General features: G+C 56.8%; 1 protein-coding gene across 1 annotated transcript in view; it reads left to right on the top strand.

The window, feature by feature from the left end:
* The first annotated feature begins 160 nt into the window (after nucleotides 1–160).
* GRIK5 (glutamate ionotropic receptor kainate type subunit 5) overlaps nucleotides 161–12404 on the top strand; it is a 100739-nt gene continuing 88495 nt past the window's right edge. Inside the window, 6 exon segments of the mRNA XM_027766722.1 lie at nucleotides 161–410; nucleotides 4644–4772; nucleotides 5113–5277; nucleotides 7997–8094; nucleotides 8197–8362; nucleotides 10272–10450. Of these exon segments, the coding sequence (XP_027622523.1) occupies nucleotides 4694–4772; nucleotides 5113–5277; nucleotides 7997–8094; nucleotides 8197–8362; nucleotides 10272–10450 (687 nt within the window). The 5' untranslated portion in view covers nucleotides 161–410; nucleotides 4644–4693.

Genomic DNA, 12404 nt, shown 5'->3' with positions numbered 1-12404 from the left:
GGCTGGGGGAGGGGGGGGGGGCCCTTTCCCGGGCCAGCTTCCCCCTCCCCCGGCTTTGCCTGTGCCCCCTCCCTTCCGTTTTCACCTTCCTCTCCTTTCCTCCCTCCTTCCCCTCCATTTGCTCCTTCTCCCTCTCCTCTCTCCCCTTCTCTCCTCCATTTTCTCCTTTCCCCTTCCTCCCCTCCCTGGCCCGCCCTCTCCTTTCCCACCTGTCCTTCCTCTCTGCTTCTGGGGAGCCACCGTTTTGGATTAGTTGGGTGCCACCCCGGGCGGCGGGGGCTGGGGCCCGTGGACTGCCCTCTCCCCCCGCCCCAGCCACACCACCACCCAGCACCAGAGCATCTCTCTCCCGGTGTCCGGTGTCGTCCCTCGGCCTCGAGGGAGCCCAGCCCTCCGTCCCACCAGGATCCGTGAGTGTCTGCAGGGCAGGGACTGGGCTGGGTCCTGGGTCCTGGGTCCTCAGTCCTGAGAGGCTGGACGAACTGCCGCCTGGCGGGGCCCCGTTACCCTGCCCCCCCATCTACTCTGCGCCCTACCCTTCCCTGGCCTCCACTCACCTTTACTCACCCATCCAGGTGCATGGCTCACCCCCACCTGCTCCCCAGCTCGCTGGGGTCCTGAGGCACCAACCGGCTCCTGCTCGTGTTCTCTCACTTCTTGGGCTCCCGGCATGCGCCTGCCCCGGCCGGCCTTCTCGGAGCTTCCATCCCAGTCACGGGCCGGCGCCCATTCTGTCTGTCTGTCTTTCCCTGCCCCCCCCCCCACCACCCCCCGCCTGTCACAGGCCCTGTCCCCATCCCGTCTGGTCTGTGTCCTGAAGTGTCTTTCCTCCTGTGAGTCTCCGGTTTGTGTGTCTCTCTCCGACTCTGCCCAACTTCTCTCTTCTTTGCCATTAGCCTCACCCTGTCCTGTCTTGGCATCACTGTTGACAGCCCCCACCCCTCGTCCAAACTCGCTCTCCCGGCTCTGGCTCTCTCAGAGACCCCTCTGCCAGGTCTAGTTTTTTTCCTTCCGTGCCTCTGCTGGGACTCCGCTCTCCTGTCCCTCCCTCGCCAACTGGCTTCCCTCTCTCACTCCGCTGCTTTACTCCCCCGGGGCCACTCTGGGCCCAGCTCCTCCACCCCCGCTGCCCCCCAGCTCTGTGTCCAGGCTGTCTTTTCCTCACTGGTCTGGCTCTTCCCACCCCATCCTCTCTTTGCACTCTGCTCCTCTTCCTCCCCTGGCCTGGGGCTGCCCCCCACAGGGCATCCCTGAGTGTCTCCTGCCCATGCCCCTCCGCTGCTTTACTCCCCCGGGGCCACTCTGGGCCCAGCTCCTCCACCCCCGCTGCCCCCCAGCTCTGTGTCCAGGCTGTCTTTTCCTCACTGGTCTGGCTCTTCCCACCCCATCCTCTCTTTGCACTCTGCTCCTCTTCCTCCCCTGGCCTGGGGCTGCCCCCCACAGGGCATCCCTGAGTGTCTCCTGCCCATGCCCCTGGGTCGCTCACCCTTCCTCCCTACCTCAGTTTCCCCCCACTCTCCCTCTCTCCTGGTTTGCTATCCCATCTCTGCGTGCTTCTCTCCCAGACTCAGCCCTGCATCTGCCCTTTTGCCCCTTTCTCAGGCCTGCCCACAGCTTCAGACCGACGCTCTCTCCTTTTCAAGTTGGGCTTGTTACTTCTTGTACCTGCTGTTGGCCTTTAGGCCATCGCCACCCCCTACCTTTGCTAGCACTGTTCGCCATTTCCGCTTTGTGGACTCCCTCTTGTCCCCTTGACTTTCTCTCTCCCTTGGTAGGACCCCTAACTTGGCTCCTTTTGCTCAGTTGTTCACCGCAGTTACCCATTTTTCTGGGGTTGCCCGAGTCTGTGGGCCTGTGAGTCCCGGACCTGCCTGGCGCCCTTCCCCACATCTCTCATGCCCTGGCCTGTCGCGGTCCCCTCTGCTGTCTCACTTCTAGGCCGCGTCTCTGTCTCTCCCACCCGGCCCAGTGACTCCTGTTCTGGCTGACTGTCTTTCATTGTGTGCTTTTGTGTACTTCTGTGTCCTCCCTTCTCTCTGCACTCTGTCTCCGTCCTTCTGCTCCCACCTGTGTGCCACCTGTGGGTCTCCCACCCTTCCGCTCCATCTCCTTCAGTCCCCAGTTTGCCCGAAACCCCATGGTACAGGATGACCCCCTTCACTCCTGTGTTGCTCCTGACCCACCCTCCATGGCACTCCCACCATGGGTCCCTTTCTGTGTCTCCCAGCATCCCTTGCTCCTCCAGCCTTGACGAGCTCTCACCTTAGATCCAAGGTGCAGTTCACGGCCACCAGTCTGTCCAGCATGCCCTCGCACCCCCAGCCTGTCCTTCCCAGGGGCCCAGAGAGAGTAGTAACTGGCTCAAGGTTGCACAGTGGGCCGGGTGAGCAGAGTCGGCTGGTCATGCCTCCTGCCCCAGCCTGGGGAGTTCGGCCATATGAGAGGGGTCTGAAGTGTCGACTTTTGCCCCTGCCCTTCCCTAGCAGTTCTCATTATGCCGTGTCCCAGCTCGGCCCTCATTCCAGATTATTGGGTGGAGCACTGGGTGGGTTACTGGGTCCAGGCTTACCGCCTGTCACTCTGGGCGCCACCACAATCCTTTCATGGAGACTCAAGTTAACCTTCCCTTGGAGACAGCCCTTGGCCAGGAGGACCTGTGCATCTGGCCTAACTCATCCCTGCACAGCAGGTGCCCCGCAGCAGGCCAGAGGCACCCCTGGGGTGGAGTGTTTGAAGAAACAGGTTACAAAGAGCAAGACGCACTGCCTCCCCTTTCCTTCAGCTCCCTCGGCTCCCCCGACGGGTGGGGCCGCGGTTCGGCAGGTAGCCCGGGTGCCTTCATCCACTGCCTTCCCTATACTCCCACCCTGAGTCCCTCCGGTCTTCGTAGCGTTCTGTGTCTCTCCCGTGCCTTGGCGTCCTCCTCTTTCCTCTTCAGCCTGCTGCTGCCTTCCTCTCCTGTTCCTGCCCTTTCTCTAGCTCCACATCTCCCCACCTTCCTGTCCCTTTCCTCTCTACTATCCTGTCCCCTTTCCCCCCATAATGCCGCTGTCTCTTCAGTTCCTTCCCCATTCTATCTTTTTTTTTTTTTTAAATTATTATCATTTTCCAGTTTGAGCAGAGAGAGACAGAGAAAGAGATAGAAAGTGAGAAAGCAAGCCACCAGGTCCAGGACTTGAACCGCGGTCTGCCATGTGGGAGTCCAGCGCCTTTAACCATCACAGCACCTGCTGGCCTCCCCATTCTCTTTCTTATCATCTTTGTGTTCTCTCTTATTTCTGTCCGCTTTTCCTTCTTTTCTGAGTCTCGTAATCTCTCCTCTCTCTAGGATTCTCTTCTACTTTCTAGCTCTCTGCTTACTCCCTTCTCTTTTTTTACTCTTTTTTTCTTCCCTTCGCTGCTTCGGGTCCACCCTTTTATGTATCTCCATGCTCTGGTCTGTCTCTCTCCATCTTTCCCTGTTTCCTCAAGTTTCCTAACTCCTGGGTACTTTTCCCCCAGACCCCAGATGTCCAGGCCTTTCTCCCCATGGGATTGTGGGAACCAGGGACGTCAGGAAGGTAGCAAGTGAGGCCTGGGATAGGGTTGCCTAGCAACCACTGCATCCTCTCCAGCCGGCTTCTGTTGCCTAGTAACGGCTGCCTGCCCAGAGACAGGGGCGGGACTGGGTGGAGGGTAGCACTTCCTGGTTTCCTGTTGGGGTGGGGCTGGTCCCTGGAATTCACTCCTTTATCATTTTCCAGTTTGAGCAGAGAGAGACAGAGAAAGAGATAGAAAGTGAGAAAGCAAGCCACCAGGTCCAGGACTTGAACCGCGGTCTGCCATGTGGGAGTCCAGCGCCTTTAACCATCACAGCACCTGCTGGCCTCCCCATTCTCTTTCTTATCATCTTTGTGTTCTCTCTTATTTCTGTCCGCTTTTCCTTCTTTTCTGAGTCTCGTAATCTCTCCTCTCTCTAGGATTCTCTTCTACTTTCTAGCTCTCTGCTTACTCCCTTCTCTTTTTTTACTCTTTTTTTCTTCCCTTCGCTGCTTCGGGTCCACCCTTTTATGTATCTCCATGCTCTGGTCTGTCTCTCTCCATCTTTCCCTGTTTCCTCAAGTTTCCTAACTCCTGGGTACTTTTCCCCCAGACCCCAGATGTCCAGGCCTTTCTCCCCATGGGATTGTGGGAACCAGGGACGTCAGGAAGGTAGCAAGTGAGGCCTGGGATAGGGTTGCCTAGCAACCACTGCATCCTCTCCAGCCGGCTTCTGTTGCCTAGTAACGGCTGCCTGCCCAGAGACAGGGGCGGGACTGGGTGGAGGGTAGCACTTCCTGGTTTCCTGTTGGGGTGGGGCTGGTCCCTGGAATTCACTCCTATGGGGGGTCCCAGCAGGCCTCTCTCCGTGTTCTGGAAGCTGCACATCCTCCAGCAGCACCTGTCCTGCTGGGTGCCCAAGTGCTGAAGCTGCTCTTGGATCGTGCCCTCTGGGCATGAGCTTCCCTTCCAGCCATGCCCTCAGTGTGGCCAGCCTCCAGCCAGAGCAGGGCCCATCAGCGCTTGGACCTCCTCGCCAACTGTGTCCTGGAGGCAAACCAGAGCTCCAGTGGGGCGCTGCCCCCATATCAACAGTCTCCCCCAGGGCCGGGGTCTCCCTACAGGTGGCGAGTGGGGGCCGCGGCAGCTGCGTCCCCATGAGGAGGGGAGGAAGATGCCGGCTGAGCTGCTGCTGCTGCTGATTGTCGCCTTTGCCAGCCCCAGCTGCCAGGTGCTCTCATCACTGCGCATGGGTGAGGCCCACAGCACCCTGCCCCTGCCTCCCCAGAGACCTCCCGCTGGGCCCTGGGGCCCCTCTGCGGAGACTCAGGCTTGTCCGTCCCCCGGGACGCAGGAGTCTAGGCCTCAGGTCTCAGCCTTCTGCAGCAAAGAGGAGTCCCAGCTTCCAGCTCCTCCTTCAACCTGGCCCAGGGGTCTAGATTCCCAGCTCTCTCCAATGTCCAACCCACGAATCTATCATAGATCCCTCATCCCTATATCCTCACCCCCATCCTGGAGCCCAGGAACTCAGGACCTCAGCCCCTCCCTCCTCAGGACCCAGGAGTCCGGTCCCCAGCCCCTTTTTCCCCTCAGCTGCAATCCTGGACGACCAGACAGTGTGTGGCCGCGGCGAGCGTCTGGCCCTGGCCTTGGCCCGGGAGCAGATCAACGGGATCATTGAAGTCCCTGCCAAGGCCCGAGTGGAAGTAGACATCTTTGAGCTGCAGCGGGACAGCCAGTACGAGACCACGGACACCAGTGAGCGGGGCCACAGGGGCGTGGGGTGAGGCAGGGCAGGCTGGTGGCCCTCAGTCCATCCCTCCACCCCTGGCCTCCGTGGCTTGGCCATGTCCTCTTCTAGTGATGTCTGCCTCCTTCTTTCATGTCTGTTTGCTTCTCTTCCCCAGAGATGGCTGCTGGGCATGTGTGGGGGTGTTGAGGGTGGTGGGTGAAAGCATAAGCCCTCGCCCTGCCCTGGAGGCGCTCAGGCCTCATTTGAAAGATAGGCTTTGGGCTATGGTGTGGTGGTTAAGGCAGCTGGATCCCATATGGCCGACTGTGAGCTTGAAACATGCTGTGAGCTGTGAGCTCAGGGTGGCAAAGGTGCTGAACGCATCATCAGCACAGGAAGGTTTAAAAGGTCGAGAAAGACAATGGCTGAGGGGACCAGCAAGACGGACAGAGATTGAGGCGGCCGGATCCCACATGGCCGACTGTGTAGTTTGAGTCCTGGACCCGACAGCTTGAAAATCAGGCTGTGTGCATGTGTGTGTGTGCCCAAAATTCCGAAAGAAGGAAGAAATGGAGAAGGGATTGGGTGTGGCTATCCCCATGGGAAGGGTTTTCTCTGTCTCTGTCCTGCAAGTGCACATGCCCTGTGGCAAATTAAAAAAAAAAAAAAGGGCTGAGCAGGTGGCGTGTAGGTTAAGGCAGCTGGATTCCACATAGCCAACTGTGCAGGTTAAGTCCCTAACTGCACCTTGAAAACCATGCTAGGTGCATGTGTGTGTGTGCTCAAAATCCCACAAGGAGAAGAGATGGTGGCGTGGCCTTCCTCCCTGGACGGATGCTTTCTCACTTTCCCTGTCTCTGTCTCTTGTGACCACTTGTGCCCGAGAGCAAAAAGTCAAAAAGGAAGAAGTTTCATAGCTGACTAAGGAAACTTGTCAGCCCCCAGAGCCGACCAATAAGGGCCTGGGCAGTGAGGCCAGGAGGCTCTGGGGCAGGGCGTGGTGAAGACCTCCTGGAGAAGGCTAGAGTGGACTGGAAGCCCGTGTTGCTCCAGGCACGCCCTGGGGAGTGCAGCCCACCACAAAGTAGGGATGCATTTGTGTTTGCTGAACACCAGTGGCCTGAATGAATGGTAACAGGTGTCACCTGGGTAGGTGTGTGCTGGGTCGTAGGCCTTTGGAAGATGCTGCCTTAAAACGTGTCTTAGGTCTCTTTACTGATAAGATCAGAGGCTTTATTGTGTTCACATGTGTTTCCAATCATGAAGAGGGAGACTACGGTGCATTGTGTCCCACATTTGTTTCCACTGGTGCAGCACACAACACACAGCACAGTTTGGGGGAAGACGGGGTGGAAAATGGGAGGCAGGTGGCAGTCGGGGCATCTGTGCCTGGGGTCTGCAGCTGGGGGCGAGGGATGAACGTGGGGGTGAGTCCCTCCTGACCACCTGGATTTAGGCATGTTTGAGGACATCATGAAAGACATCTAGGCTGCGTGTGATGGGCAGTGGTGAGGCCGGGCAGATTGGCAGGCTGGCTCAAGAGGCCTCAAGTGCCAGGGTGGCAGATGCTTCCTTTACCTGCAAGCAGTTGGGAGACATCAACGGGTGTAGAGCAGGGAGCTGGCTTTCTGGAAGGTAAATCTAGAGTCTGGATTCGGGTGATAGGGAAGGAGGCTGGTCCATGCCTGAGTTGACGGGCCAGCAGGTGGTGTGGAGGTGAGGGTGCTGGACCCACATAGCCAGCTGTACTGTCTGAGCCCTGGACCCGGTGGCTTGAGAGTCATGCCGAGTGCCTGCATGCCCAAATCCTGGAGAGTGGAGGAGGGGTTACAGCATGCCATTCCCTCTAGGCGGTGATTTCTCACTCCTTCTGTCCTTCTGTCTATGGCAATCATGTACACCCTATGGCAAAAACTAAAAAAAAAAAAAAAAAGGGAAAGGGAGACAAGGTGAGAAAGTTTGGAGACAAAGAAGAGACAGGACTTGTTGACTAATTGGCCATAGGGAGAGAGGTCGGAGGCCAGGACCATTTCCAGGCATGCGGTCTGTGCAGATGGTGGGGCCCTCACCCCTGTAGAAGCCACAGAGAAACGAGTTTGAAGAAAGGTCAGGCATCCAGTTGTGACGTGTTTCTTTAGTTTGAGAGCAGTGTTCCAGGTGTAGAGGACCCAGGGACCTCTGCTGTGAGCACTGGAAGGTTTAAAAGGTCGAGAAAGACAACGGCTGAGGGGACCAGCAAGAGGGACAGAGACTGAGGTGGCCGGATCCCACATGGGCGACTGTGTAGTTTGAGTCCTGGACCCGACAGCTTAAAAATCAGGCTGTGTGCATGCATGGCTTAAATCCCAAGGAAAGAAGAGAAGAGACAGGATTGTGGCATGGTCATCCCACCTGGGCGGATCTCTCTCTCTTTCTCTCTCTGTCTCTGGCAAGTGCAGACGCCCTATGGCAAACTAAAAAAGTTTTTAAAAAAAGACTGAGGAACTGGGCATGGGGTTTGTAGGCCAGAGGAGGTCCCCTGCTATCTTCTCTCTGTCTGTCTCTTGATCTGACTCTTTGTCATGCACCCTCCTCTTGTCGGCTGCACTGGGTGGGTTCTGGGATCAGGCCTCCAGGTTGGTGTGGCAATTTTGGAGGATCTGGCCATTTTGAGTGTCTGGCTCCTCCCTGGGTCAGGACTCTTCCTTGAAGGACAGGAAGAGGGGCAGAGTCCCTGACACCGTGATCTCTCCTCACCCCTTGCAGTGTGTCAGATCCTGCCCAAGGGGGTCGTGTCTGTCCTGGGGCCCTCCTCCAGCCCAGCCTCTGCTTCCACCGTGAGCCATATCTGTGGGGAGAAGGAGGTAAGGAGGAATGCGGGCAGGGCCGGGTGGAGAGCTTGTCCCTGGGAGGCCGGGGCTAGGGGGAAAGGGCAGGATGGATGCCAAAGCTGCCTCTCTGTCCAGATCCCCCACATCAAGGTGGGTCCCGAGGAGACGCCCCGCCTTCAGTACCTTCGCTTCGCATCTGTCAGCCTCTACCCCAGTAATGAGGACGTCAGCCTGGCGGTCTCCCGAATCCTCAAGTCCTTCAACTACCCCTCGGCCAGCCTCATCTGCGCCAAGGCTGAGTGTGAGCGAGGAGACCTGGGTGTCTCGGTGCCTGTCCCCCCAAATGCCCCTTCCCGAGACATTCCACACAATTGTTCAGTCCCTGAGGACCCAGGCACTGGCCTTCCTGGTTCCCATCATCCCTTCCTGTCCAGGAACTGAGACGTCTCTTCCCCTGAGAGAGACCCATTTAGTCCACAGATGACGAAGCTCCTGCTGTGGTCTGCCAGCCCCAGGAGGGGACAGGGAGCAGCACTAGGCGTGGTCCCTGTCTGCATTGGTCTCAGTCTTGCAGTGCCTTTGGGAGCACCTAGGAGGATCCTGACATGTCCGGGGGTTCTGAGCCCACATCCCCAAGCTGAACCCGAAGAGTAGGGGAGGAGGCAGGGACTATGTTCTGGCAGTGCATGGTGGGGGCATGGCAGCCCCTTTAGGAGGCTTGAACATGCTCCTGGTGACCCGCATGTGGAAGCAGAGAAGCAGGAGATGATGGGGGCCCTGGGCAGTTTCCTCGCAGGCCAGGGCAAGGAGACGTGCCAAATTTGTGATGTAGGAGAGCTCTTTGGCTGTCGTGTAGAGGACAGACTGGAGGGTGACACACACAGGCTGTGGCCAGGAGACCGGCGAGAGGTGGGGAGAGGTGACATGCCCGTGGGCTCAGGTGGTGATGGTTGGTCGGGGGACAGAAGGCCAGGATGAATTTGAGGACAGTTGGTGAGGGAGGAGTGGGGTGGAGGTCATGAGCGGGGTTGGAGAAGGGTGAGAACAAGTCATTCAAGGAGGTTGGCCTGCTGTGTCTTTGTGGGTATGAGCCTGAGACTGAGCACACTATGTCCCGAAACCTCTGGAAGGAATTCCTCCTTCAGCAGTGTTTCTTGAGCACCTGCTAGGTGCCAGGCACTGTTCTTGGTATCAGGCTTACCGCAGTGAGCGAGGCAGACAGAAAGTCCCACCCTCACCAAACTTACCTTCTGATGAGAGGAGTGGGGTGATAAATGCCACGAACAAGTATATTAGAAGGTTAGACGTTCTAAGGGAAAAATAGAACTAGTGAGACTTGAGAGTGTGGAGTGACATTGGGGTACAATTTTAAAGCAAAAGATGGCCTTGAGCATCATTGGGAAGGGGACATTTGAATAAAAATCTGGAGGAGGTGAGGGAGGGAGTTGTGTGGGCAGGTAAGAGCAGAGGGTTCCAGGGAGAGGGGACAGCCAGTGTGAACGCCACGGGATGGGAGCATTAGTGTCATGTGTGCAAAACAGCTAGGAGGCCGGAGAGGCTGGAGCTGTGTGAGTGACAGGGAGAGGGAGAGCAGAGGTCAGGGAGCTGACGGGTGTGGGTGACCCAGGGGCCTGAGAGACTGGGAGGACTTTGACTTTCAGGACTCCAGGTGAAATGCGAAGCCATTGGAGGGTTTGGAGCAGGAGGAGGGCAAGTATGATTCAGGCTGTTCTGCCTGCTTGCAGGGCACAGACTCGGGCAAGGGTCGCTACCCAACAGGTGATGGCAGTGGCTGGGCCAGGGCAGTGAGGGTGGCACGGTGTGACAGGGTCTGATGTGTTTTGAGGGTTGGATCTAGATGATCGGGCATGGGGAGGGGAGAGAGGGAGCCAGGACAGGGTTGTGGCCTGAGCACCTGGGGGGATGGTGCCGTTCACAGACAAGGGAGACATGGTTTGGGGAGGTGAGTGGGGCCGTCAGTGTGAGGTACCTGCTAGAGATCCTGGTGGTGGGCAGCAAGATGGCGGAGGAGACAGGAATCTGGACATCTGGAGAGCTGTAGGCATTGGGTCCCTGAGCCAAGCACCCCAGGGGACCCCGCTGTGCTCTGGCTGGCTGCCCTGTTCCCTCAGCACATCCGCTAGTTCTCTGCCCTGTGTTGGGAAGCAGGGACAGGGAAGGGCTCTAACCCTGGCCCACCCCCTACTCAGGCCTGCTGCGACTGGAGGAACTGGTGCGTGGCTTCCTCATCTCCAAGGAGACGCTGTCAGTGAGGATGCTGGACGATAGCCGGGACCCCACACCGCTGCTCAAGGAGATCCGTGACGACAAGGTGTCCACCATCATCATTGATGCCAACGCGTCCATCTCCCACCTCATCCTGCGTAAGGTAGGTCCCCACTCTGTCTCTGACTCCCCAAAGGGCCAGGTGACAGAAATGGGTGCTTGTGAACCCCAGTGGTTGAAAGGGGTCGTGAGGTGCTTTCCCTCTATGCAGATGACAAAGTTCACCTCAGCCTTGCCGCTTCCTGGTCACATGGCCCTGGACGGGCACCTCATCTCTGCGGAGAGAACAGTAATGGTTCCTGCCTGTGGGTCGCTGTGGGGTTGATGAGCTCATGGCTGATAACCACAGCACCTGGCAGAGTCGGTGCCAGCCAAGTCAGGGCTCCTTCGGGTTCTGGGATGCCTCTCTGCCGAGGCGCTTTGTGTGAGCTTGCTAATTCAGCCCTCACCCACTCTGTGGGATGGGGATTTTGAGCATTTTGTGGAGGAAGGAGCTGGGGTTCTGGAGGGGACAGACTGGCTCAAGGGCACGTAGGAGGGACAGAGCAGCAGGACCTTCCCACACAGCCGTGCATTCCGTCCAACGGTGACCCATGCTCGTTAATCATTTGTTTGCTTCCCTGCTTTTAATTTTTCATCATAATCAAATTTGTATTATTTATTTTTCTCCGCTTTTTTTTTTTTTAATTAAAACCATATGTCACTGTTGATCATAGCTCACAGGAGGAAGTGTGAACAGGGCTTTTGAGGCAAGAAGGCTTAGAGAAAATATTTGGGATTTGGGAGGCTGGCGGGCGCACCATGCAAGCCCAGTGAGCAGCCGTCTCAGAGCCTGCCCTTCCCTGACACCACGTGACGAGAACCCAGTTCCTGCTACTCAGGAAGTGCAAGCCGATGCCCTGTGCTGTGATCATTCTCGTAGGGGGACCAGGTTGGGCATCCCTGGTGTGGCCAGCTATTCTTCTTCTTCTTTTTTTTTTTTAATTGACAGAGGGTGAGTGTGCTCACCAGAGAAAGAGAAAGAAACCCCCACCCTCATCCCCAATGGAGCAAGGTCATGCCACAATCCTTCCTCCATTTTATCTGTGAGATTAAGGGCAGGTATGCACACGTGCCCAGCATGTTTTTCAAGCTGTGGTGTCTGAGATTTGGACCCCAGTTGGGCATGTGGGATCTGGCTCCCTTAACTGGTGTGCTCCAGAGGAAGTTAATTGTATTGGTAGAGACTATATGCACATGTATGAGGTGGGAAGAGAAAGAGAGAGAGACCCTTAGCAGGTCTTGTCATGCCATAATCCCCTTTCCCCAACCCTCCAGTTCTTAAAGGATCTTGGGCACCCACACTCACACCTGGCATGTTTTGCAGGCCAACCTGGGGACCTGAACCCTCAGTTGGCCATGTGACATCCAGCATTGCCATTCAGTTTGCTACTAGCTGTGCCACCAGGCCGGGCCCAACTTTGTTCTTCTCAAGGACTGTCAGGAGGGGGGCTCAAAAACATGAATCTTGGGACCAGCAGATGATGTAACGGTTACGTCACTGGACTCCCACAGTCAGCTGTGGTTCAAGCCCCAGACCCAGCGACTTAAAACTCATGCTGGATGTGTGTGCATGCATGCTCAACATTCCAAGAGGAGAGTAGAGGATAAGAGATTGCGGTGTGGCCATTCCCCGGGGGGTGATTTTTACTTTTTGACTCTCTCTGTCTCTCTGGCGAGTACACATGTCCTATAGCAAAACTCTCTCTAAAAAAACATGGATCTTGAGATTTACACTGGCTGTCTTTTGTTGCAAAATTCTTTGAAATCACCGGGGATAGATTTTCTGACCTCGAGTTCAGCTGAGCCCTATACATTATCAGCACAAACTTGGCTTTTGGGCTCCACAGGGTTAACGTTAAGGTTCCTCTCCCTGCCCTGCCCTGCCCCATTTCTGAGACCTCCCTTTGCCTCCTTATCTTCAGAAGGAAGTCTGAGCACCCTAATAAGAAAGAGGGAGAGGGCATTGGAAGTCCCCATTCTTGTTTCCAACAAAATATCCGTCCTCCATGGGCCCG

Source organism: Tupaia chinensis, unplaced genomic scaffold (assembly GCF_000334495.1).
Source record: "Tupaia chinensis unplaced genomic scaffold, TupChi_1.0 Scaffold000067_1, whole genome shotgun sequence".
Taxonomy (NCBI): Eukaryota; Metazoa; Chordata; class Mammalia; order Scandentia; family Tupaiidae; genus Tupaia; species Tupaia belangeri.
The sequence above is the reverse complement of the archived record's forward strand: the minus strand, read 5'-3'. Positions and strand labels throughout refer to the sequence as shown.